This window comes from Enhydra lutris, unplaced genomic scaffold, assembly GCF_002288905.1.
Source record: "Enhydra lutris kenyoni isolate GAN:26980312 unplaced genomic scaffold, ASM228890v2 scaffoldscaffold34, whole genome shotgun sequence".
NCBI classification, from domain to species: domain Eukaryota; kingdom Metazoa; phylum Chordata; class Mammalia; order Carnivora; family Mustelidae; genus Enhydra; species Enhydra lutris.
In genome coordinates, this window is record NW_019154118.1 from 21,999,577 (window position 1) to 22,026,825 (window position 27,249).

The 27,249-nt window shown below is 47.8% G+C and overlaps 1 protein-coding gene across 4 annotated transcripts; it reads right to left on the reverse strand.

Annotated features, from left to right (window-relative positions):
• Positions 1–25,471, reverse strand: LOC111153940. Of its 4 annotated transcripts, XM_022513277.1 has the most exons (17): positions 24,797–25,471; positions 23,889–24,124; positions 23,257–23,592; positions 21,505–21,675; positions 20,943–21,100; positions 19,497–19,637; positions 19,117–19,234; positions 18,721–18,905; positions 18,403–18,528; positions 18,081–18,273; positions 17,226–17,348; positions 14,349–14,501; positions 6,812–6,898; positions 5,090–5,236; positions 4,481–4,678; positions 1,597–1,719; positions 1–933 (listed from the first exon to the last, which is right to left on the reverse strand). In XM_022513277.1, exons 1-13 carry the CDS (start codon positions 24,973–24,975, stop codon positions 6,891–6,893), a joined length of 2,127 nt encoding a protein of 708 aa, XP_022368985.1. In that variant the 5' UTR covers positions 24,976–25,471; the 3' UTR covers positions 1–933; positions 1,597–1,719; positions 4,481–4,678; positions 5,090–5,236; positions 6,812–6,890. The 4 variants fall into 4 exon arrangements, with proteins under 4 accessions (XP_022368985.1, XP_022368989.1, XP_022368986.1 ...); XM_022513281.1 differs by lacking the exon at positions 14,349–14,501; XM_022513278.1 differs by lacking the exons at positions 1–933; positions 1,597–1,719; positions 4,481–4,678; positions 5,090–5,236 and having other exon boundaries at positions 6,761–6,898.
• Positions 25,472–27,249: the final 1,778 nt, after the last annotated feature.

The window sequence follows — 27,249 nt, forward strand, 5'->3', positions numbered from 1 at the left end:
TCCAGTGGAAAATGGGCAAAACACTTGACGGGCACTTCTCAAGAGAAGACACTGAAACGGTGTACAAATGTATGGATGGTGCCCAGTTTCAGGGCCATCAGGAAAGTGCAAGTTAAAACCACGTACCCAGAAGAGTGCACAAAATAAAAAAGAGGGAACATACTAAGTGCTGATAAAAGCAGAGAGTGACCAGAGAACGCTTACCCACTTCCGGCGGCAGTCCATATGCATAAGCCACTTTGGAAGTCCCGTTGGTACTATCTGCTAAGGAGGGAAATGTCCAGCCCTTAAGACCCAGAATTTCCAGTTCTAGGTAATGCCTGTCGGGTGCAGTCACATACAGTGACCAAAAGGTGCACAAGGCTACTCGTAAGAACCCCAAACTGGAAAATACCCACTGGCACATCAGTAGTGAAAGAATGCATGTGGGTATTTCCACACGATGGAATGTTTTATAGCAAAGACCATCAGCAAATCACAACTACATGTGACAATATGGGCATACGTCACAAAGGATGCTGAGCAAAAGCAAAAAAAAAAAGAAATTAAAAATGTGTGATTCTATTCATGTGGAGTTTGTGAATACACAGAAACAGCTCATGATGTCTGAAGTCAGGTCAGTGGTTATTCTCGGGAGGCTGACGACTGGAGGGACGGGCCATGGGGGGCGTCTGGGAAGCTGGTAACGTTGTCTTTCTTGATGTTGCTTACATGGAAACGTTCACTTTGGACGATTCATGGAGAGTGCATTTATGATATGTGCGCTTTTAAAAGCTGTGTTGTATTTTAATAAAGTTTTAAAGGTAGTTTCAGGCCCGGACCTGGGTGATAACATTACATAAAGTGGACTGGGGCCCAGGCTGAAGTCAGTGTTCAGTTGTTTCTCCCGGGTGCTAGTTGTTAATCTTGATCTTGGCATGCAAGGTCACCACTCTGCATGAGAAAAATGAAGGTATTTGGGTTTTTCTCTTTGCTAATTATCCATATACTTTACAAAATATCAGTGTTGGTCATTTGGAGCCAAACTATTTGTTGGCTTTTAAAGATACAATTTGTTTGGTTTTTTTTAGTAGGCTACATGACCAATGTGGGGCTTGAACTCCCTACCCTGAGATCAAGAGTTACATGTTCTACCGACAGAGTCAGCCAGGCGTCCCTAAAGATATAACATTTTATATGCTATGATAAAAAACAAACAACGTTTTATACAACAGCAGGAGGTATCATAATGAAAGAAACCCTGAAGGAGAAGGCAAGGGACCCAGTTCTAGTTACTACTTGCCCTCTCCCAGTTGGGTGACTGGGGGCTTGTTGGAGTCTCAGTTCCTATTCTTTGGGTTAATGCTTTACCTGCCTGAAGGCAGAGAGGTAAACTCTGTGATCTCTTCCTCTCTAACTCTGAGATTCAAGATCTGCTATCTCCCCTCCAGGAAGAACTCTTAAAGTGACAGATGACGTAGCTATCCTTGCTACCATTGATTTCCAGTGTTTGTTCTGCTGGCATGTTCAATTGCCAACGGGGCTCCAAACTCATGAGTGTTTCAAGGTGTATGGCACAGTACAGTCTTCATGCCCTAGATCATAAAAGCATCTCACCTTCTCTTCGTCTCTACGCTGTTCTCTTGGTTTTCTTGGGATCGGTTGTTCTGCAGTGAGGAGGGATTTTAGAAAATGTTCCATATTGGTGAAGAGGAGAAGATCCGTGTTTCTCTTAATATACTGTGGAGAGCATGGAGGAAACAGTTAATACCTTTGCTCCCATTTCTTTTAAGTATTCCTGGATCTTCCTAGACTGGACCTGAGCATAGTACATAGAATTCTGTCTTTAAAATCAAAGCAAGACCTCTCCACAGATGGTGGCTGACAGAGGACCAGCATTCCAGCTCCACAGTTGCCTCTGTCTTACACAAGCTTTTAAAACTTCCAAGCGTCAGTTTTTTCATCTGTAAGTTAGGAATAAAAGTAGCATCTAGCTTATAAGTGCCTAGAGAAGATTAAATGAGATGATGCATGTAAAAGTCTCAGCAGGATGGCTGGCACATGGCAAGCACGTGATAAACGTTTGCTCTGACCTGCTTTGTAGTTCCCTCTGGGAGACTGGAATATTTCAGTATATAATAACGTCTGGGTCCACACACACCGGTTCATTAATGTGGTAAATGCACTGAGAGCCTACTGATGAGCCTGGCCTGGGGGCTACCAGAGGAAACAGAACAGACAAACATCTCTGTCCTCATGGAGCTGATGTTCTATTAGGGGAGGGAAAGTAACACACAAGCGTGAGTGAGTTACACAGTAGGTTAGAAAGTCCTACGGGAGACAGAAAAGTAATGCAGAGTAAGGAAAAGCTGATGAACAGGAGAAAAGAGGGTTGCGAATGAGATGGCCTAGTCCGGGCAGGCCTCAGGGAGGAGGTGACACTTGGACAAAGACATGGAGGAGGTAAGGGAGCTGGACATACTCTAAACTTGTTAGACTAGGGTTTCTCAACCTCAGCACCACTGACATTCTGGGGTGGAGAGTATTTTGTTGTGGGGGCCGCCCAGGCATTGTAGGCTGTGCAGTGCCATCTGGCTTCTAACCATTGGTTAACAGCAGCAGCCCCCTCCTTGGAGCAGGACGGTCAAAAATGTCTGCAGACATTGCCTCGTGTCCTGTGGGAGTGAAAATTGCTCCTGGTTGAGAACCATTGCCATTGCAGGCAGAGGGGAGAGCTCCGAGTGTGTCTGAAGACCAGCAAGGAGGAAAACGTGGTTGGGGGCGAGTGACCGAGGGGAAGAGTGGCTCGTGAGGGGGTAGGAGACAAGGGGCCTTGGCTTCCTTGGCTTTGACCCTAAGGGACATGAGGAGCCACAGCATGATTTTGAGTTTTTCACTGGAAGAGGATCACTGTGACCAGCGTGCAGAGAACAGACCGAGGAGAGGCAAGGTCGGAATCGGGAGCCAGTTAGTAAGTGTTGCAGGAACCAGGCGAGGCGATGTGTGCTCGCACCAGGCTGCTGGCACGGTCAGCCATGAGACGTGGTTGTATTATGGAACTTCTCTGAAAGGAGAGCAGCAGGGCTTCCCGATGGGCTGGTTATGGGGTGTTTGCAACAGGCTTCAAAGATGACTTTGGCTTAAAAGACCAGAAGAGTACAGTTGCCATCCATTGAAATGGGAAAGTTTTCGAGCAGAGGAGGTTTGGACAGATGGGTTTGGGGTGTGTTGAGTTTGTGATGCTTCTTATACCTACGAGTGGAGGTGGCTGGTAAGCACGTGAGGACATGGGTTCAGTTAGAGGGCTGGGTGGGGCTGGAGATAAAAATTTGAGGGTCCCTGACGTACGGATAGGGTTTAAGCTAGAAGATGGGACGAGATGCCCAAGGGGAGCAGATATAGCCAGAGAAGAGACGAGGACAAGACTGAACCCTGGCCCTCCTACATGAAGAGGCCCGGGAGAAAAGACAGATCAGCACAGGAAACTGAGAAGGAACAGCCACACAGGTAGGAGGGAACCCGAGGACGCTGGTGTCCTGGGAGCCAAGTAAAGACTGAACCGAGCAGGAGGAAGTGAGCGGATGTGTCCAATGCTGCTGTCAGAGGAGAAGAAGGGACTGTGCGTCCTCTGGGGTCCATGGGAGCTGGGGTACGACTGATTCTGGAATCTGGATGACCACCATAGCCATCACTGTCAGCGACTGTGAAATAAACTTCCCACTCGGTAACTAGCGGAGATGTGGTCACAGACAGGTGTTTACAGACATTTCCTTGGGAGATCTAGAATCTGATCTCAGATCTGCCATGACAAATAGCTTCATGATTTGGGGCAGATAGCTTATTTTCTCCTTAAATACAAAATGTGACAAAAAATATGTACGCTACCAAAAAAAAGATGCATCCTCCCCATTCTCCAGGATCCCTGGTTGGAACGAATGAGACCATATAAACATAAAAGTGCTTTGAAATGTATAAAGTCTTATATAACTCATGGGAGAGAAGGTGTTCTTGTTTGTAACTCAGGAATGAATTGATCTTTAATGGACGAGGACAATTTTAAGATCACAGACACTTTTAATAGTTAAAAAGCTGGATGATAGTATTCTCATAAAGGCGCTTTAAATAACACAATATTAAGAATATCCTTGTCAGGCTTGCACAGGAAACAACACACTGCAGTTCAGTAAACAGGCTGCTACCAGGGCATCTAAATTTAATTACTGAGTCACCGTGAATTTTATAGATGGCATTCTGCATGTTGATAATATGTTAGTGGGGCATGAGTTAAAAAAACTAGGGAGCCCCATTTGTAATCCCCATAACTCAGAGAGCTGGGTCCCCACTGTCTGCCTTGTAGAATACAGGATTGAAGAACATATTGTCATGTGCAGTTTGAGAAGCAGGCTGAGTGTCAGGGCAGCGTACCTCCTGGGGAGGCCAGGAATATCTGTGAAGACGTCAATTTTTAACTGACACACGCTACACCGTTAAGATTAGTTACCTCTTCTGATGACTCTGGCTCCAAGTGAGACTCACACTTCCTTTCAAGGAGCGTAGAGAGCAGATCTCTTCCTCTTTCAGAGATGGGCTGCTCGTCTAACAGAGCAGCGCTCATGCTTTGGCCAAGCTTACTGTCCCAGGAGACAGCGGACATTCGCAGTGTGGTAGAGAATGCTTCCCTGAAATAAGCCCGTAGGCCCTGGTCAAAGAAACGGTGAGGGGGCCACATCAGTTCCGTTCTAGGTAACTGCTATTAAAGCTTCAAAATTACAGTTGAAAGAAAAATGGGGCTCGGTATGGATCCTCTTTCCTTGCCCTTAGCACGGGTTAGGACAGTCATTCCCAATTCTGGTGAGCCTTATGCAACGACAAGGAAGTATTGGGATGCCATTCTCCTAGGAAGACCACTTCTCTCTGAATTCCTACAGAGTGCTGCGTGCATTTTGTTATATGCTGCCACAGGAAATTCGATCAGGAAAACCTTCTTCCTGGCCAGGGAGTAGGAACCAGAGGCCAACAATGGGACCTAAGGAGGTTTGAAATGTTGCACGGCTTAAAGAATTGGTTATTCTGGGAAAGAAGCTAAGAGCCCTGTGCATTTTATAAATACCTTGTAAAATGACCTCAGAAAGGCAGGGTTTGTGTCCTGGCGGAAGTCCTCAGTGGCGACGTGGGCCAAGCAATGGATCAGCAGCAGAATGAAACTTCCCACAGACGCCAGAGACTCTCTCCCAACAAACAGTGTGTTTCCAGTGCTCTAGGTAGAGGAGGTACCCAAACACAGAGATGGCAACCTCAGGGAAAGTTTCCACTACCTCTTTCTCTTCCTAGTTTTATGTGGTCTAAAATAATTTTGGAATCATAAAGTCAGAGACTCCCCGGGGCTAATGGAAATTTACTGAAGGAAAGATTCAGATGTAGAGGGAAAAACTATTGCTTTAGTTCAACTCCCTGAATAAATCATGTTCCCCACTGTCTCTCCAGCTTTTGCTACCCCCGTGGTACAGAAAATAAACTACTAGAAATTCAGAGCGAAGTTACTCATGCAACTGTTTTTTAATCGATGTCCTCCGATCACTCTTTCCTTAATTAGTGGTTCTCAAACTGTATCTGTGGATAAACATCACAAGGGAGTGATTCTGTTCCTGGGGGCCATCCCAGAATGTCCAGTTCTATGGGCTGGTTTAGGGGAGTCCTTGGTATTTCCACTTTTACCAATCTTCCCAGGTGGTTGACCCATGAGGTCCGAGGACCACAGTTTGAGAATCAGTGCCTTATAGGGCTCTCTGACTTTCTTTGTCTTTCATGTCTTTATTGGAATCATGTTCTCCAATATTGTCTTGTCTAATGGATTTGAAATAACTCCCTTGTTCAGGTAATAGGTTGGAATGGAAAATATTAGTTAATTTGGAGTCAGGTCGTCTGAGATCTGTCCCTGGAATGAACTCTGGGTGGCGACACAGGACAGTGGTTAAAAAATGAGGTTGGTGTTCAAATACATCTTAACTTGAGTTTAAACTCTTGCTAACGCTGTGATCTTGGGAAAGTCACTTGACCTCAATGGGACTCCATCTCCTAAGAGCACCCACCCCTAGGGTTGGGGTGCTGTAAGCTGTGAATGACATAAGGCGTGGCACACGGCCAAGTGCCTGACACACAGTACTCAATGGATCCTGAGTTGGTATTCCTGTAGGTAAAATGGGAGTAAATTCCTGCCTACTTCATAGATTGCTTTGAGGATCAAGTGAAAGGATGCCTGGAGGGTAGAACATATGAGTAATTTTTGGTGTTATGAAATCCCTTAATAACCAACTCGTCAAGTGTGAACTGTTTCCTAGCCCTCCAGCATTGGTTAGCCATGCCCCTCTCAAATCACAGTTTACCAATGAACTGTTCACAGAGTTTAAGGTCTGTGTCCACCGGCTTTGGGCTGCCACCAAGGCCCTGCTAATCCTACCTATTCGAGGAACTGCAAGAATAGGAACAATTCCAATCCCTTTCTGCAGAAAGATGCTGATGGTGTAGGATTTGCTGACGCTGGGACCAAGACTCTTTTATGGGAAACACCAGTCTGGAACCATCGACTCTGATGACAGAGATTCATTAACGGGCACAAAGCCATCATGATTCTCTGGGCCAGGACGTATTCATTTCACTAATTGGAGAAAGCTTTTACATGGTGACATTTATTATGTCTTACTAAATTATTACCGAGGGGGATAAAGAATGTCAGGACTTGAGAGAGAAAAATGTTTTATAACATTTGGTGTTTTTGCTTATTTTTAGATCCTAGAATTTTGCAAACCCTCCTCTGGGACCAAATTTGCAGCACCTGATAGAAGAAGGAGCCTTGGAAGGCATTCTCTGAGGCATCCATCGCTGGAAGATGAGAGGCAATCTGCAGGGTGATTTCAGGAGCCTGAAAAGAATAAGAAACAAATAAAACCCAAAATGAAACCCATTGTCTTGCTCAACAGTTTTCATGTGGCTCAGCTGTAGATACACACAACATACATAGGAGACACCACTGGCACATCTGGTCTGGTAAACAGGGACAATGTACTGCAGGGCCCTACTGGGCCTCTTCTTCATATGGCTGCCACTTCTTTTTTTTTTTTCCCCAGTAATATCTTAAGATATAATTTCTTTTTTTTTCCCCAAGTGTTTATTTAAATTCCAGTTAGTTAATGTACAGTGTAATATTAGTTTCCGGTGTATAATTTAGTGATTCATCATTTACATACAACACCCGGTGCCCATCATAAGTGCCCTCCTTAATGCCCATCACCTATTTCACCCGTCCCCTGCCCATCTCCCCTCCAAAAACCGTCAGTTTGTTCTCCATAGTTAAGACTCTGTTTCTTGGTTTGCCTCTCTTTTTCCCCCATGTTCATTTGTTTTGTTTCTTAAGTTCTACATGTGAGTGAAATCTTATGTATTTGTCTTTCTCTAACTTATTCTGCTCAGCATAATACTCTCTAGCTCTATCACATCATTGCAAATGGCAAGATTTCATCCTTTTTCATGGCTTAGTAATATTCCATTGTGTGTGTGTGTGTGTGTGTGTGTGTGTGTGTGTGTGTGTTTATGTGTATATGGTGTGTGTGTATATGTATACACACATATCTATATATGTATTGATTCATCAGTTGATGGACAGATGGGCTCTTTCCATAATTTGGCTCTTGTTGATAGTGCTGCTATAAACACTGGTGTGTTGGTATCTCTTCAAATTAGTATGTTTGCATACTTTGGGTAAATACCTAGTGGTGCAATTGCTGGATCCTAGGTTAGTTCTATTTTTAACTTTTTAAGGACCCTCCATACTGTTTTCTAGAATGGCTGCTCCAGTTTGTGTTCCCTCCAACACTACACAAGGGTTCCCCTTTCTCCACATCCTCACCAACACCTGTTGTTTCCTGTGTTGTTAATATTAACCATTCTTTCAGGCATGAGACCATATCTCATTGTGATTTTGATTTGCATTTCATTTGATGAGTGATGTGGAGCATCTTTTCATGTGTCTGTTGGCCATCTGGATGTTATCTTTGGAGAAATGACTGTTCATGTCTTCTGCCCATTTTTAACTGGGTTATTTGTTTTTTCGGTATTGAGTTTTAAATAAGTTCTCTATATATTTTAGATACTAAACCTTTACCAGATATGTCATTTGCAAATAATTTCTCCTATTCCATAGGTTGCCTTTTAGCTTTGTTGATGGTTCCTTCACTGTGAAGAAGCTTTTTATTTTGATGAAATCCCAATAGTTTATTTTTGCTTTTGTTCCCCTTGCTGCTGAAGACATATCTAGTAAGATGCTGCTATGGCTGATGTCAGAGAGGTTACTGCCTGTGTTCTCCTCTAGGATTTTGATGGTTTCCTGTCTCATATTTAGGTCTTTCATTCATTTTGAATTTGTTTCTGTGAATGGTGTAAGAAAGTGGTCCAGCTTCATTCTTTTGCATAATGCTGCCCAGTTTTTCCAACACCATTTGTTGAAGAGACTGTCCTTTTTTCACTGGATATTCTTTCCTGGTTTGTCAAAGGTTAATTGGCTATATAGTTGTGGATTAATTTCTCAGTTTTCTTTTCTGTTCTATTGATCTATGCATCTTTTTTTGTGCTGGTACCATCCTGTCTTGATCACTAAGCTTTGTAATACAACTTGAAGTCTGGAATTGTGATATCTCCAGCTTTGCTTTTCTTTTTCAAGGTTGCTTTGGCTTTTTTGGTCCCATACAAATTTTAGGATTGCTTGTTCTAGCTCTGTGAAAAATGCTGGTGGTATTATGATAGGGATCGCTTTAATTGATGGCCACTACTTTCAAGAACAGGAGACTTAGCTGACTTTCTTAATACATAGAAACAAAGAGTTGGACAAAATGAGGAGACAGAGGAATATGTCCCAAATGAAAGAATAGGACAAAGTCACAGCAAAGAGCTCAGTGAAATGAAGATAAGCAATATCCCTGATAAAGAATTTAAAGTAATGATCATAAAGATACTTACTGGTCTTGAGAAAGAAGGGGATGATCTCAGCAAGATCTTCAACAAAGAGATAGAAAATATATAAAAAAAGAACTAATCAGAGATGAAGAGCTCAATAGCTAAAATTAAAAACACACTGGAGGGAATTAACAGCAGATTAGAGGATACAGGCGAACAGAGCAGTGAGCTTGAAGAGAGAGAATAATGGAAAATAACCAAGCTGAATAGGACAAAAAAGAATAATAATAAATGAGAGTAGGTTAAAGGAACTCAGCAACACTATCAAGTGTAGTAACATTCCTATTACCTGGATCCCAGAAGGAAAAGAGAAAGCAGGGAGCAGAAAACTTATTAGAAGAAATAACAGCTGAAAACTTCCCTAATCTGGGGAAGGAAACAGATGTCCAGATTCAGGAGGTACAGAAAGCCCCAACAAAATCAATCTAGGGAGGTCCACACTAAGACATATAATAATTGAAGTGGTAGGAAGTAGTGATAAAGGGAATTTTAAAAGCAGCAAGAGAGGGGTGCCTGGGTGGCTCAGTGGATTAAGCCTCTCCCTTTGGCTCGGGTCATGATCTCAGGGTCCTGGGATCGAGCCCCGCGTCAGGCTCTCTGCTCAGTGGGGAGCCTGCTTCCTCCTCTCTCTCTGCCTGCCTCTTTGCCTACTTGTGATCTCTCTGTCCAATAAATAAATAAAATCTTAAAAAAATAAAAATAAAAGCAGCAAGAGAAAAGAAAATAGTTATGCACAAGGGAAACCTCATAAAGCTACCAACTTATTTTTCAGCACAACTTTGCAGGCCAGAAGACAGTGGCATGATATATTCAAAGTGCTGAAAGGAAAGAAAAAAACTGCAACCAAGAATACTTTATCCAGCAAGGCTATAATTCAGAATAGGAGAGATAAAGAGTTTCCCAGAAAAAAGTAAAAGGAGTTCATCACCACTAAACCAGCCTTATGGGAAACATTAAAGGTAATCCTTTAAGTGTAAAGAAAAGGCTGTATTTAGGTGTAATAGAATTAGGAAAGGAAAAAATTTCACAGGTAAATAGAAACATAATAAAAGTAGATTAATCATTTATAAACCAGGTACAGAAGTTAAATCACAAAGGGACTAAAATCAATTATATCTATAAAAACCAGTCAAGGAATTCACAAAATAAAAGGATGTAAAGTATGGCATAATATAAATAAAATGTTGTGGAGGGGATTAAAATTTTAGTGCTTTTATTTTAATTTTTAAGGATTTTATTTATATATTTGACACAGAGAAAGAGAGAGATCAAAAGTAAGTAGATCAGCAGGCAGAGGGAGATGGAGAAGCAGGGTCCCACTGAGCAGGGAGCCTGATGCAGCTGGATCCAGGACCCTGAGATCATGACCTGAGCTGAAGGCAGATGCTTAACTGATGGAGCCACCCAAGCACCCCCAATTTTAGGTCTTTTTGAATGGGTTCAAACTTAAGTGACCATCAACTTAACATAGATTGCTATACAGATAGGACATTATATATCAACCTAATGGTAACCACAAATCACAAACCTATAATAGGCAAAAAACAAAGAGAAAGAAATCCAAGCATATCACTAAGGAAAACCATCAAACCAAAGGGAAGAGAGTAAAAGAAGAAAGGAATGGAGAACTACAAAACAATCATAAAGACACATAACAAAATGGCAAAAGTACATACTTATCAATAATCACTTTGTTTAGAGGTCCTAGCAGGGGAATGCAGCTACTTGTACACCCACAATAATTACTTTGAATATAAATGGACTAACTGCACCAGTCAAGACATGGGCTGACTGAATGGATAAAAAAGCGAGACCCAGCTATATGCTGCCTATGAGAGATTCATTTTGACCTAAAAATACAGATTGAAAGTGAAGGTATGGAAAAACATTTTTCATGCAAATGGAAGTGAAAAGAAAACTGAAGTATCAATCATTGGCAAAATAGACTTTAAAACAAAAACTGTAACAAGAGACGAAGAAGAGTACTACCTAATGATAGAAGGAACAATTCAACAAGGAGATGTAACAATTGTAAATATTTATGCACCCAACATGGGAGGACCCACATATATAAAGCAACAATTAACAGACATAAAGGAAGAAATCAATAATAGTAGGGACTTTACCACCCCACTTACATCAGTGAGTAGATCATCTAGCCAAAATATCAATAAGGAAACGGTAGCTTTGAACGACACATTGGACCAGATAGATCGAACAGATACATTCAGAACATTTTATCCACAAACAGAGTACCCATTCTTTTCACATGCAAATGGAACATTCTCCAGAACAGATCACATGTTAAGACACAAAACAAGTCTCAACAAATTAAAAAAGACAGAAATCATATCATGAATATTTTCTAACTACAAGGGTATGAAACTAGAAATCAATCTCAAGAAAAAATCCAGAAAGAACACAAATACATGAAGGTTAAATAACATGTTGCTAAACAATAAATGGGTCAACCAACACATCAAAAAAGAAATAAAAAAATACATATGGAGACAAATGAAAATGAAAACACAATAGGCCCAAATCTTTGGGATGCTGCAATAGTAGTTGTAAGATGGAGAATTACAGCAATATAGGCCTAATCCAAGAAGCAAGAAGAATCTCAAATAAACAACCTAACCTTACAACAAAAGGAGCCTGAAAAAGAAGAACATACAAAGCCCAAAGCCAGTAAAAGTAAAGAAATAATATTAGAGTAGAAGTAAATAAAATAAGGACTTAAAATTAGAACAAATTAGAAAATTTTCAAAATTGATAAACCTTCAGCCACACTCATAAAGACAGAGAGAGAGGGAGAGGACTCGAATAAATAAAATCAGAAATAAATGAGAAGAAATAACAACTAACACCATAGAAATATAAAACATTATAAGAGAATATTATGAAAAATTATATGCCCACAAATTGGACAACCTAAAAGAAATGGGTAAATTCCTAGAAACATATAACCTTCTAAAACTGCAATTAGGAAGAATTAGAAAATTTTGACAGACAAATTACTAGCAATAAAACTGAATCAGTAATTGAAAAAAAAAACAACAACAAATCTCCCAAAAAACAAAAATCCAGGACCAGATGGCTTCCCAGGTGAATTCTAACAAACATTTAAAGAACTGTTAATACCTATTCTCAAGCTACCCCAAAAGACAGAAGAGGAAGGAAAGCTTCCACATTCATTCTATGAGGCCAGCATTATCCTGATTCTTATACCAGATAAAGACACTACAACAACCAACCCCCCATTTAACTCTATGCCAATATCTCTGATGAACATAGATGCAAAAATCCTCAACAAAATATTAGCAAACTGAATCCAACAATACATTAAAAAAAAATCACTCATCATGATCAAGTGGGATTTATTCCAGGGGTGCAAATGTCGTTCAATATTCACAAATCAATCAACATGATACCTCATATTAACAAGGGAAAGAATAAAACCATACGATCATCTCAACAGATGCAGAAAAAGCACTTGGCAAAATACAACATCCATTCATGATAAAAATCTTTAACAAAATAGTAGAGACCATACATGAAAAACCCACAGCTAACACTGTTATATGGTGTTAAAACTGGGAGCTTTTCCTGTAAGATAGGGAATTAGACACGGATGTCCACTCTCACCGCTTTTATTCAACATAGCACTGGAAACACTAGCCACAGCAATCAGACAAGAAAAAGATGTATAATCCCATTTTGTAGAGAAGAATTTTGTAAAACTTTCACTATTTGTAGATGCCAAGATGCTATATATGGAAAACCCTAAAGACTCCACCAAAAAACTACTAGAACTGATAAATGAATTCAGTAAAGTCACAGGATGCAAAGTTAACATACAGTGTTGCACTTCTATAATGAATAATGAAGTAGCAGAAAGAGAAATTAAGGAAACAGTCCCATTTATAATTGCACCAAAAATAGTAAAATGCCCAGGAATAAATTTAACTGTGGAGGTGAAAGACCTGAACTCTTAAAACTATAAAACACTGATGAAAGAAGGGATGCCTGGGTGGCTCAGTTGGTTAAGCATCTGCCTTTGGCTCGGGTCATGATTCCAGGATCCTGGGATTGAGTCCCGCATCAGGCTCCCTGCTCATCCAGGAGCCTGCTTCTCCCTCAGCCTGCCACTCCCACTGCTTGTGCTCTCTCTCTCTCTCTCACCCTGAAAAATAAATAAATAAAGTCTTCACTACACTGATGAATGAAATTGAAGATGACAAACAAATGGAAGGATATTCCATGCTCATGGACTGGAAGAACCAATATTGTTAAAATGTTCATATTTCCCAAAGCAATATACAGATTTAGTGTAATCCCTGTGAGAATACCAATAGTATTTTTTTTTAAAGATTATTTATTTACTTGAGAGAGAGAGAATGAGAAAGAGAGAGAGCGTGAGAGGGGAGAAGTCAGAGGGAGAGACAGACGACTGGATGAAAGAGACATGGCATACATATATACATAGATATACACAATGGAATATTAATCAGTCATAAAAAGAAGAATGAAATCTTGCCATCTGTGATAACATGAAAGGACCTAGAGGGTATTAGGCTAAGTGAAATAACTCAGGCAAAGAAGGACAAATACCATGATTTCACTCATATGTGGAATTTAAGAAACAAAATGAACAAAGGAGAGACAAACAAAACAAAGAACAAACACAATTGTCAGAGGGAAGGAGAGAGGGAGAAACAGGTGAAGGGGACTGACAGTACACTTGTCATGATGAGCACTGAGTAATGTATAGAATTGTTGAATCAGATTGTACACCTGAAACTAATAGAATGCTGTGTTGATTATACTTGAATAAAAAATGAGAAAAATAATAGTATCTATGGCATAGGGTTTTTGTGAAGATTAAATGAATTAATTCATGCAAGTTGTTTAGAACATTTTATGGCATGTATAAAGTACTAAATTGATTCTACTTACTGTCAGTTGAGAGATTAGACTGTAGATTGGTAAAGTGACTTCTTTTTTTTTTTAAGATTTTATTTATTTATTTGACAGAGAGAGAGAGATCACAAGTAGGCAGAGAGGCAGGCAGAGAGAGCGGGGGAAGCAGCCTCCCTGCTGAGCAGAGAGCACGATGTGGAGCTCGATCCCAGGACCCTGGGATCATGACCTGAGCTGAAGGCAGAGGCTTAACCCACTGAGCCACCCAGGTGCCCCTGGTAAAGTGATTTCTGTCAGTCCCTTTATAAGAGAGACTAGTAAATTCCCAATTCCAGCTGCTTAATCCCAACACATATCACCACCTGAAAGCCTCCCTCCTGGTCACCTTAACCTTCTTGGCTGCAAGACGACTGCTCCACAGAGAGGCCAGAACCCAGACTTACATGCAGCTGGGGGATGAGGAGGTGCAGGACAGAGAGGCCATACTGGTAAACCACAAACTCTCTGGCAGAAAGGTCTGTGGGTTGCACAGTGATAAGCTCTTCCTTCTGCATTATCTGAGGTTTTGGGACATCCTTTTTGGGGGCTTTTGGGGGCTATAGAAATCAAGAGAAAACAGCAACGATTTCACTGACTTTTCTGTCCAGTAACGATTCTTAATAAAAGCAACAAGAACAACACTATTCAACTTAGAAAAGGTGTAATTGCTTTGATCATCCATTCATCCACCCACCCATCCAAACAAACATCCACCCACCCACCCACCCACCCATCCACCCACCCACCCAACCACCCACCCATCCACCCATCTCCATCCACCCACCCACCCATCCACCCGTCCACCCACCCAACCACCCACCCATCCACCCATCCATCCATCTGTCCACCCAACCATCCACCCAACCATCCACCCACCCATCCACCCACCCACCCATCCATCCATCCACCCAACCATCCACCCACCTCCATCCACCCAACCATCCACGCACTCATCCACCCACCCATCCACCCATCCATCCACCCATCCATCCATGCTATCTATATGCACTGTGCCTCAGATCCTCCCATCCATTTTCATGAAAAAGCAACTCAGTAAATAGGAACAAAAGTGCCTGAACCAAAAACAAAACAAAACAAAACAAAAAAACCACCAAGGATCTGGAAAAGATGGCAACAATTTTCTTCTACTATTTCATAGGGTTGTTTGGAGCACTAAATGTAATGTCCTCAGAACTGTGTCTGGCCCAGGGTAAGCACTCAGTAAACATTATCTGGATTAACATCACAATCTTCCTTCCTCACAGAATTCTCTCTAATGGGCCTTAGGTCTTTAAACATACTGTATTTGTCTTTTTATTCTTGAGAAGACAATGAGAAAAGCTTGGGTAGCATGGTGTGGGAAACAATGCTGAACTTGCAGCCAGAGACCTGGGTTCTGGTCCAGGTCCTGGGACACTCCAGGAAAGATACTAAACTTCTTTGAGCATCAGCTCTCTCACCTATAAAAAAGTAAGTGAGGGGCGCCTGGGTGGCTCGGTGGGTTGGGCCTCTGCCTTCAGCTCAGGTCGTGACCTCGGGGTCTTGGGATCGAGCCCCACCTTGGGTTCTCTGCTCTGCGGGGAGCCTACTTCCCCCTCTCTCTCTGCCTACCTCTCTGCCTACTTGTGATCTCTCTCTCTCCGTCAAATAAACAAATAAAATCTTTAAAAAAAAAAAAGGAAGTGAATAATCTTTTGCAATCTTACAGAGTTAGAGTTTGGGTGACCAGGCATAAACATGGCAGTGTATATAAAATTGCTTTCTTTTTCTGTTTTAAAGATTTTTATTTATTTATTTGAGAGCGAGCACGTGTGCACAAGCAAGGGGAGGGACAGAGGGAGAGAGAAACAGACTCCCTGCGAAGCAGGGAGCCTGATGTGGGGCTTGATCCCAGGACCACCGGATCATGACATGAGTCAAAGGCAGATGCTTAACCGACTAATCCACCCAGGTGCCCCAAAATTACTTTCAACATTATAAAGTCAATACCGTTGTAAGACGATGGAGGTTGAAGTGGTGGTGAGAACCCACTTTCTGCCCATACTCTTCCTAGTTTCCCCCAAAGGGACGCCCAATTAATACTACAATTGGTTAAGTTCTGGGGTCAGCAAAACTTTGTCTGTAAAGGATCAGAAAGTAAATATTTGAGGCTTTGCCAGCTGAGAGGCAAAATTGGGGTTCAAATTCAGCTGTCCCACCTTCACAGTAGAAGCGTGGTCTCACTCCCCCTCAGGGCCTTCCCTTCTTGCTTCTCTGAAACACAGTGATCTGGGTTCCTCCTGGGAACTCACCACAAGAGCCTGCATCCCCCTTTAGGGACTGCCCTTACGGTGCTGGGTCATTTTTCATATGGGTGAGCAGGTTAAGGGCACAGACTCTGGGACTGGATTCCAGCTGAACTCCTTGCTATCAGCATGATTTCTGACTACTTGTTTGACCTAGTCAGATGCTTCAGTTTCTCTATGAGTAAAAGTACCTACTTTACTGTGTTGTTATAAAGATTGAAGAGCTGATGTGTCCAACGTCTGAGAATAGCACACGGCAGAGTGCAAAGCGCTCTGCAAGAATGTCACTCTTCTTTTGAATCCCCTCCCCCCAACCAATAACTTACAAATGGAAAACTCTGCTTAGCTTGTGGGCCACATAGAAACAGCTCACTGGAGGTGGACTGTGGGCCACAGTTGGCTGACCTTTGGTCAAATTCAAGGATGATTATGGAATTGTACTGCTAGTGGCCTGCACTGCGGTCAACTGAAAGGCACACATTGTTTCCTTTTCATCCTCTTCCACTTGGCAGGTAAGTGGGTTGAAACAGATGTGAATCTTCAGGGCAAGGCCAGCCACATCCTTGCTTGAGTTCTACTGTCAAGGGGTGGTATTGGGAAAGTGATCTGGAGTCCCTTTTTGGGGCGCGGGCTTCCTATTCTTTATCTCCTCAGCCTATCTCCTTCTGTCTCACCCTCTTCTATTAAGTCCTTGTAACACGTGGCTGGCCAGTACGGAGTAAAATCCCGAGATTTAGATTCAGTGTTCAGTGAGAAGACGGAGGTCTTTAGGACTTCCCCTTTGAAATTGGCTAAGTTATTTTTGCAGTGAGACTTTGATTCCTATTTCTTATTCCTTAATGGAAAGGGCCCTTGGGAATCTTAGGCTGGGGGTGGGCAGAAAGGAATGACTGGTAGATCCAGATTCTGACATTCCCAGTGCCCATCGGTCACACCATCAAATGCCTTCAGTGCGCCATGATAGCTCCAAAAGGGGCTGCAGGGAAAGGAGGTTACCTAGCTGGTGATGCATCTGTCCCTGTAGTTCAGCTTCCTCCTTGCGGGCTTGGGACCAGATGTCTACTTTCTTCAGGGTAGAAAGGAGTGGTGAGGTCCACATGATGTCAGCTTTATCTGCATCTGAACAGAGAAGAAGATAGTTGTTGGAGTAAGGGCCCCTTGGGCCCAGGGCTGTGGCTAAAGTAAGAAGAGCCAGAGGTACTGTCAGATGTCACAAGGGGCTGGTAAGACAGCCCCAGGGTCCTCTGATGTGTATCCACGCCCTGTATCGTCCCCTCTCCTTGAGAGTGGGTTGCATCTAGTAACTGATTTCTAATGAACAGCATATGGTACAGGTAATGAGATAAGGATACAACAAGACTGTTCCTTCCATTTTTCTTCGTCCCTTCTCACTTGCTCTGAAGGAACCGGCTGCCATGTTTTGAGCTCCTCCGTGAAGTCCACAGTCAGCAAGAACTGAGGTCTCTGGCCAACAACCACAGGACAGGACTTTGATTCCCCAGGCAAACCTTGAAGTGACAGCAGCCTTAGCCCAATACCTCGGTGGAGCCTGTAGGAGACCCTGAGCCACAGGCACCCTGAGCCACAGGCACCCCGCTCCACCAAGCAGTACCACATTCCTGACCTGCACAAACTGAGATAATCAGTTTGTTGGTTTAAGCCACAGAATTTTCAGGTAGTTTGTTACATAGCAATAGAAAATGAGTACGATGAGTTTCTCTATGTTCTACCTGAAGAAGCTTCCATGGCCACACTCTATAGAGCTGGCAGCCCTGATCATAGTCTTAGAACTTATCAAACATGATCAGCATTGGCGGCATCAGAGAATGCCGGGCTGGTGACCAGCCTTACCTGTTGCTGGTCCCTGATCCTCCAGGCCTGGGCCACGGCCTTGAGCTCCCTCTAGCACTGCAGTGACGCTCTTCAGGAAGGGGATCAGGAGCGGGCAAGCAGCAGCCGGGTCCCTGAGAGAAGGGGTGATCATTCCATAGAATCTGTCTCCAGGGTAATTCTCCAAACATGCAGGGGAGCCTGAGGCAACGATCTAGGACAAAATAGAACTTGGTTCCACATGTGGCTCCCATCTCTCCCACATGGCTGCTTTGGGAGCTTCCCTCCGAAGCCCCCACTGAACTGGACATGCAGATCTCCGTGGCCACGTCCAAGGCCGTACCTGGGTGTGAAAGAGGTGGAGGCGGCTCAGCTCCCGCTGGTACTGCAGGAGGCCGAGGGCCCTATCCAGAAAGTTCTGTCTGTGCCTTACCACCTCCTGACACTCCTCAGAGAGATGCTCAGCCACCTAGAGCACAGGAAGTGAAAGGCCCATATGAAAAGGGAGCTTCTGTCTCTCTTCCTGCTCCCCTCCCAGCCTATGCGCTGCCCCTTGGGCCCATTTATTCCCTACTGTCACGCTGCCCTGAAGAACCACACTGACAACATGGGAGCACATGCTCCTCCCGCGTGGGTCTGCTTATCAGCCTCCACACCTCACCTTCCAGGGACGGTTCCAGACGTGCGGGCTCGGACTCCGATGCTGCTGCAGCCACATCTCCTGCTCCCGGCCCCGCAGCCGGCCGCCTGCCTGCCTGAGCTTCTCTGCTGTCTGTGCTAAAGTCTGCAGGACTTTCTGCACGCCTAGCATCATCTGTGCCTCCTGCTCCCACTCCTCTCTGTCTGCTGCAAGGGGCAGAGAAAAGGGCCATGTGAGAGCAGCCACCCTGGGGGAGAGGGAGAAGAAGAAAAGACACGGTTTATTGGGGACGGAGCCCGGTGGGGCGGGCGAGCCTGGCTGGGGAGCGTTCAGAGGGACGGATGGACTCCCCACCAGGCAGCTGTGGGAGGCGTCCCCACTCCCGGGAGATTTCTGCTCTGGGGATCTGGGCCCCACCTTGAGAGAGCAGGCCCCGCTCCGGGCCGCGCGGGGTGCTCAGGGCCCTGGCTCGCCTCTCAGTCTCCTGCAGGCGCCTGGCCTCCAGCGCTGCCAGAGCCTCCTCAGCAGCCCCCAGCTGCACAGGACGAAAACACAAAGGAAGGCAGGAGCCTTGGGCTGGGCCGCCTCAGGGCAATCCTTCCTCCTCCACCCTGAGACACTCTGGGATGACCAGAGTCTAGGGCCTGGAGCCAGGTGTCTGCCCTGAGACAGGTCCCACTTCTGCAGTCAGCGGGGGAGACCAAGGGTCTGCACTTACAGGAGACGCCTGTGCGGCCTGGCGGGGGGGGTGGTGGGGGGAGTGGGGGGGGCGGTGAGGTGGGGCCTCTGGGCCTCACCTGCCGCTGGGCGTCTTTGCCTGGAGCGGAGAGCAGCTCGACACTCAGCTGCCCCAGGCGTTCGGCTAGACGCAGCTCTTCCTGCTCCTGGCGCCGCCAGTACTGCTCCCGGGCTCTCAGCTCCTTCTCCAGGGTGTCCAGCTGCAACGGCCAGCTGGTTTGCGGCTCCTACACTTCTCTCACAGCCTGGGGACTCATCAAAGGTCCCCAGGGCCTCTCCTCTAGACAGGGGCCTCCCTCACCCTTGGGCGTCCGGGACTACGCTGGTGAGACTGTTGGCTTGATCGTAATAACCGTACCCCAGCCTCCAGACCGCAGCCCCCTTCTCCCTCCCTCTAAAGCCCGGCCTCTGTGGAGCCACCTGGCCCCCTGCCCCCACCTTCCTCTTGGGAGGCCAGGGCAGGGGGGCGTGCGGCAGCGGGAAGCTGTTCTCATCCCCTCATCTCACCCCTTCAGACGCCTCTGTGAAACTGTGAGTCAGGGCTAGAATTAAAGTGTCTTGGCTCCTAACGAGAATCTCTTACAACACATCCATCTTTGTTCCTGAAATGAACCCGGCCGAGAATGTATGGGAGGACCCGAAGTCATTTCCATTTCCATGGAGACCTGCCAAGGGCTGAATTATTGCAATAACCTTCTGACAGGCCTTCCTTCTCCAGGCTGGCCCTGCTCCCATCCATCCTCTGCACGGCTGCCAGAGAGAACTTTCTAGAATGCTGACGACATATTCACATGCGCACACACAAAAATGTCTGGAAGGAGATGTGCCAACCTGTTAATAGTGGCTGCATTTGGTGGGAGACTGGGGGCGAGGTGAGTGGTGTCTGGATGGGGGGCTGCTGACGGCAGATGGGTGAGAGCGATGGGAAGGAGGGACCTTGTGCTTCTTCATTTACATACGTTAAAACATGTAGGATTATAAGTAACTTATTTTCTTTTTGTATTGTGCCAAGTTTTCCAAATTTAAGAGTCTTTAAAATATTCGTATCTGATCATATCACATGTCTACTTAGAATCCTTCAGTGGCTCCCCATGGCTTTCATGGTAAGCCACATTTCCGGGCCTCAGCCAGGCACCCGAAGCTGTTCGTGACTGGTTTCCTGCCTTCCTTGTTGGCCACCCTTCACCCTTCCAGAACGCCGTGGTCTCACGCTCCCCACCTTTGGGCTTGCTGGCCCCCCGAGGCGTCTTCTGACTCAGCCCAGGTGTTACCTCTTTAGGGAAGCCTTCCTTGAGCTCTCCTGCATGTGATTTGGACGTCCCTCCCCTGTGCTCCCTTAACACCCTTATAAACCATGATCCCGGTTGGAATCCATGGCCGACAGGAGCCCCGTCTAGTTCTTCTGCATCTCAACACCTAACACAGTGCCCGGAACCTAGAGGGTACTCAGTGCACAGCTGCTGGATGAATTGGGAAAAGGAACAGAATGAATGGCTTCTACGAACCAGACCAGGGTCTCTCACTCCCCGAGGCAGGGCCTCCAGCCCTTGGACGATGGGCACCACCAGTCCTGTAGAAGGGTCTGTCTGAGCACCAATGACAGGACCAGGTTCCCCGGTGAAGGGGTCTGTGGCCTGAGCCCCAATTGAGATTGGGATAAGACCTGTGGGAAAGCAAGAGGGAAAGAAGAAAGGGGTGGTCATGGAAAGATGTAAACATGGTAGGAAGGGAGCCAAAGGACCCCTGAGAACCCCTTTTGCTCTTTGAGGGGTTCTGAGCTGGATTGGAGGGCTTCTCGGAGGCCACTGACCCTGAGGGTGAGGTTCTGAAGTGCTGGTTTTTGAAAGGACCCACTTTTCTCAATGGGGGATAAATGACCTGTGGTCCTCGGATTCTGGAATCTCAGCAGCCCTAGTGGAGGTGTCAGAAGGACCCCATCCTATGGCTCATGAGTAAATGGACTGGGGATAACCCTCCTGGAAAGCACTTTCCAGGGCTTTCTCACCCAGGGGTAAGTCACATCCCTGATCCCCCTGGGGCTTTCACAGGTCCCCAGTTCCCTCCTACCTTTACCATCAGCATCTTCCATTGAACCTGCCAGGGGTGTGGCATCACCTGAATTCCCATCAGTCTCCATGCCCAGGATGGGCACCATGAGCCCTGAGCCCTCAGGGTCTGGGATCTCCATCCCGTATAGGACCGGAACCCACAGCTCTGTCCCAGGGTAGCACATCATCCCTAATACAAGGGGGAGTTAGCAGAGAGAAGGGTGGTTGAAGGCTAAGTGCCAGGCTCAAAGGGCTAATCCCTGACCTGAGAGGCTTCCCTGCAAAGACTGCATTTGTTTCCTCTGGGGCCTCGCTTGGCCTTTTGAATTCAGGAGGAAGGTACTGAGTGGCCTTGGGACCTCTGGGAGACTGAGAACAATTTCTAGGCCACACTAAAAAGGTAAAAAGAAAAGTATCAAATATTCGAGCACCCACCATGTACCAAAAGTCCGAGCTTGGGAACTCCTTACAAATTACATTTTATTTGGCCCTACAATGGAACCTAAAGTATATACTGTTTTTATCCTCATTTTAAAGATGTTAAAACAGAATGAAGTCTAGTAACTTGCCCAACGTCTAAGAGTCATTAAATAGTGGGACAGGGCTTCAAACTCGAATCAGTTCTGACCCCAAACCCTGGTTCTTTTTTGTCACATTATGGGCAGAAGCTTCTAGAGAGAATGACTGAGGTAAGCTCCAGGAAGGTGCCCCTCCTACTTCCTCTCCTCGCCCGTCCTTGTATTAGTGGAGGTGTAAAACGGGTTTCATAACACGTTACGATGTTGGGGACGCTCTGAAATAACAGGAGAACATATACTTCACGATCGTGACGTGTAAGACCCAGCAGGATTGGCAAGAGAACAGAGTTCAAGCCGAGCATTCACGGGGTTGGGCATGAAGCCACCACACTCCTCCTCTCTTCCCTCTGTTCCGTGTGTGTGCGCGCGTGTGTGTGACCAGTGGGGCTGCAGTCCTGTCCCTGAGCTTATGAGCTGAGGGTACAGAGGCACCAGGTCATTCAGGGCTTGGGATGCCAGGGGCCCAAGAGCCCAGGTCTCAGTCAGTAGGTACCTATCCTCCCGCCGCTGGCCATGATGGCCTCTGCTGTCCCCAGCTGCCGCTCCAGTCTCCGAGCCTGCTGCAGGGCATGGTGCAGACTCAAGCCCAGTGCCTGTCTCATGTCCTTGATGGCAGCCTCCAGAAGCCCCTGTGTCCTTGACCCCGGCCTCTCCCGGAAGCTCTGGAGCATGGCAACCACTCATCTCTGGGCCACCAACACGTTGGCGTCCAGCAGGGCCTGTGATCCTCCCATGTGGGGCACTGTCTGGCCCTCCCGCCCAGAAGCTCCCTGCAGCCGGACCGTCTTCCTGCTCAGAGGCTCCTCGAAGCAGTCACCAGGCAGCATAAGGCTCCCCGAGGCGTCTTGCAGCCCCCCCAGGGCAAGCACCTGACCTGGCAGCGGAACCCAAGAGGGTGAGGTAGGAAGGGGCTGAACAGAGATGCAGGGAGATGACGCATAAAGGAGGAGGAGGGCCTGCGGACCGGGTGAGCGCAGGGGTGGGGGACCGGAAGTGAGGGGAAGGGGACAGGGAAGCCAGGACCGAGGACGCAGGTGGGGTAAGAGCAGAGTGGGGATAAAGAATGGAAAGGTGGCTTTGGGGTGATTTGCAGCCTGGACCAAAATATGGGGGGTGTAAGGGACTGGGGGGATGGAAAAGCCAGGCTGGGCAGAGAGGAGGGCGGGGGAGCCCAGCACTGGGACGGTGGATACCTGTGTTTTCATCCAACCCGACTCCCAGGATTGGCGAGATGCTTCCCGTGACTGGGTCCTCCATGGGGCCCCCCAACTCGAGGGGGGCCAGGGTCTTGGTGAGAGGATTGCAGTATGTGCCCCCAAGAGTGAGCCACTGCCTGGTTTGAGGATGAAGAGTCACAGCCAGCACGGGCACCTCGATGCCGGTTGTGGGGTCTGTCATGAGTGCCCCTAGCTGTGACGTCCGTCTGGGCTGCAGGATGGGCAGGTGGGTGGCGGGAGGGGAGCCTGTGGCGGGGCAGGTTGGGTAGGGCACATAGGGGAGGACGGCAGCTTCTGACGTTCGGATGCCGCCTGGATGGGGAGAGACAAGGAGACGGGGACAGGGAGTGTTAGCACTGTTGGTCCGTCAGCCTCCCACCTGGCCCCGCAGAGCCTTCTTGTACCCAGCGGCTCTCCCAGGCCTCACCCTCTGCAGCAAGAATGTTAAAGTGAGGAGGGGGAGGAGGTGTTTGCTGCTCTGCTCGTCATCATACCCCACAGTGCAAGGACAGAGCCCTGCTCCCTGCCTTGTGCTCCCGGGGAGATCCTCCCAGAGGATCCCAGCAGACCCGGGCAGGGCGGGAGCTCCTTCGTGGTCAGGGTCTCACCGGAACTGAAGTCAGTGGTGGGCACCAGGGTAGCTCCCTGCAGATCGTACCCCAGATTTCCAGCCTCAGGCAGCACCTTCCCAGTGTCGGGGTGGATGAAGTAGCCAGGGGGTACAGATCCTGCATGGCCACTGGCTGGAAGCATTGCACAGTTGGGGCCGGGGACCATCAGCTTGGTGAAGGGATTCACGCTGATGTCCGGGGTGCCCCCCCCCCCCGAGAGTCTGCTGAGGCTGCTGGAAAGCAAATGATGGCTCAGTTCTGCATGTGAGGTGGACGGGCCAGGTTAGGGGCTCCCTGGGCTGGTGCCTGGAAGGAGCTGGAAGAACCCCAGCCCAACCCCAGTAGCAAGTGCTCCCTGAGGGCAGAGCATCTTGTCTTTTGCTGAGCGAAGGGCTTGATCCCCCTGCAAGACATGACATTGTGATATCATGATACTACAGGCTGGGAGGGACTGGAAAGACTTTGGGAAAAAGTGGTGACAGCCTATCAGTCACCTGATGGGGCTGGGGGCTCCGTGTACTCAGAATTCCCACAGAGAACCCAAGGGGATCCTTCTCTCACTCTTCATTTCCAGGCAAGTCCAGCATTCTCCAAATTTTGCACTCATCCGTTGGGCTTTTACTCTCAGAAAATGTTCCCTTAGGTATAAAGCCATGCTTCGGGGCAGTTTGGCTTGGGTCCTCCCCCGTTCTTTCCATTTCGCAGGCTCCCTCTTCAGCAACACAGCTGTTGGCCCACACACTGCCCAGGAAGGCCCTCCCAGCTTTGGGGGTTTCCACTTTGCTCTGTCCTTCTCCTCCCCTGCAGGGTGTCCTAGGGGAGGGGCCAAGTTTCTGCGGGCCCCAGTGGACCTGAACTCTGCAGGGCCAGGTTTGGGGGGGGCGGCGAGGGGGAGCAGAACCCACCTGGCCGCAGCAGCTCCGCCCCAGTGCCGGAACCCAGGACCCCCCAGGCCTTCAGGCGGTGGCTCTCCTGCAGCACAGCCTGGGACAGGCGGCTCAGCGCCGCATCCAGCGGGGGCGCTTCCCTGCGCGGGGCCGGGGGGGCACGGAGGAGGCGGGATCAGGGCCATGCGGTGAGGCATGGGGAAAGGACCCTCTGCTGTGGCCCGTTCTGGACCTGGGGAAGCCACACTCGCTCCTCCCCTAGGCCACAGGTCAGCAAGCCTGACTCAGAGGCACCGGCTACACACCCTTCTGGGTTCGGCCGGGTCCGGGAGGACTTCGCGGGCCCGGAGCCCTCCTGGACCTTCAGCAGCCGCCGCGCCGCCATCAGCTCGGAGCAGAAAGACGCCCACTGCTCCTGCCGGGCCCCGAGGTCTTGGCGGAGGAGCCTCAGCTGGTGACTGAGGCTGGCCGCGTACTGGCCCGCCAGACGCCCCCTGCGCCCGGCCTCCTCCTCCGCGGCGCTGGCAGCGGCCTCAGCAGCCTGGGGTCAGAGACAGCGCTGCCTGCCCGCCCGCCCGCGGGGCTGCAGACGCCCGACCGCCAGCAGCAGCCCAGGGGCCGGGCACCCCGCGAGCCCCGGCAGGGAGCTCCAGAACATTCTGCGCAGGCCCGGCAGCAGCGGCAAGGGGATGAGAAATCCCCGGGGGTGGGGGCAGTGCCCAGGAGCCCTGGGGCCTGGGAGATGGGACGGTGGGAGAGGGGCCACGGGGGGCGGGGTGGGGGTGCCGGGCTCGGGGGCCCCCGGGAGCCCCATTTAGGCACAGGGACCAGGTCGGAAGGTGTGAACTCAGCCCGACCTGTTGCAGCTCCCTCGGGGGACTCCCCAGACGCTGGCCCGCAGAGGCCGGGGTGCGACGCTCAGCCCCCCACAGCTGCCGCAGAGAACGGGCTTCACTCACGAGTCTGAGCCAGAGGAGTTTGAGCTGCGGGAGAGCGCGGCGTGCACCTGTGACCGCGCGCCGCGGCCTCGCGGCCCCACTCGTTGCTTTGATCACAGCGCCCTCTGCTGCCCGTCGGTGGAGGGACGCCCCAGCGCCCCAGCCCCCTGACCCAGCTTCCGTACTTGGACTTCTAGTGTGTGTGTGTGGTTCCCCCCCCCCCGCCCCCCGCCCCCCGCCCCCCGCCCCCAACGCCTGTCACCTACTGGCCTGAATTTATACATTCCAGTGGGGCTACTGAGGAGCAGGAATGGGGATCTGAAGACTCCAGATTTCCTATCACCGATGTGAGGTCCAAAGTTCTGAAAATTAGCCCTAAATTTAATCTGAAATCTTCTATCCCCCCTCCCATATACTTTCCTTTCCCCCTGATTCTCATGAATAGATGAAGGATTTCTTTAGGTTCTCTATCCTGTAACCAGCTGCGTTTTGCGATGAACCCGTTTCCAACCCCGTTCACTTCTCCAGCTTCTCCACTTACCTCTTCCTTAGTCTGGCTGAGTTTTGTTGTCACTGACAGAGACTGTCTGAGCAGGGCTGCAAAGAAGCATTCTGGGTCAAACCACTCCAGGTCTACCTGCTCCTCCGCCTCCCAGTGCCCACCTGTAAAGGGGAGGGAAGCAGGATTAGCCTCCCGAAATGCAAAGATAAGCCTCCCTGCTGATCTTCCCTGATCCTTCTTCCTGCGGATCAATGGTCAAGACACAGTCTTGCTTGTAACAGCCCTGATGAGGACCTCATTAGAAACACAGAATTCTAGATTCTACCTCTGACCCATTGCAGAAGGTCCCCACGTAATTCACCATCACATTTAAGTTGGGGTGCTCTTATCTGAGGAGTGTACTTTGAGTGGCAAGGGTAGAAGCTGAAATACTTGGTGTGACACAGGAGTGCCTTCTGGGAGCTGCTCCTCTAGCTAGTGCTGGACATCTCCTGACTCGGGCACTTTGTACATGGTTATATTACTTTTCTTTTGGAAAGTTCTTTTTTTTTTTTTTTTTTTAAGATTTTACTTATTTATTTGAAAGAGAGCATGAGCAGGGGGAGAGGTAGATGGAGAGGGAGAGGCAGACTTCCCCACTGAGTAGGGAGCCCGATTCGGGGCTTGATCTTAAGACCCTGGGATCACGACCTGAGCCAAACCTGAGCTTAACTGACTGAACCACCCAGGTGCCCCTTGAAAAGTTTTTATTTAGATGTCTCTATCCCCCTCAGCATGTACTTCTAGAACCAGGCAGTGTCTGGCATACAGTGGCCGTCCAATAAATATTTACTGAACAAATGAATAAATGAATGTGGGAGAATAGAACCATGAGTAATCTGGGAACATGAGAAAGGGAAGCGGGGGGTGGCCAGTTGGATTTGGGGACCCCTCTGGGATTCTAACCTGAGTCTGTCACTCACCGTGATCTCCCTCAACCCTGGGGGTATCAGAATCTTGGTGTGATTGACCTCTCCTCACTGACGTCATCC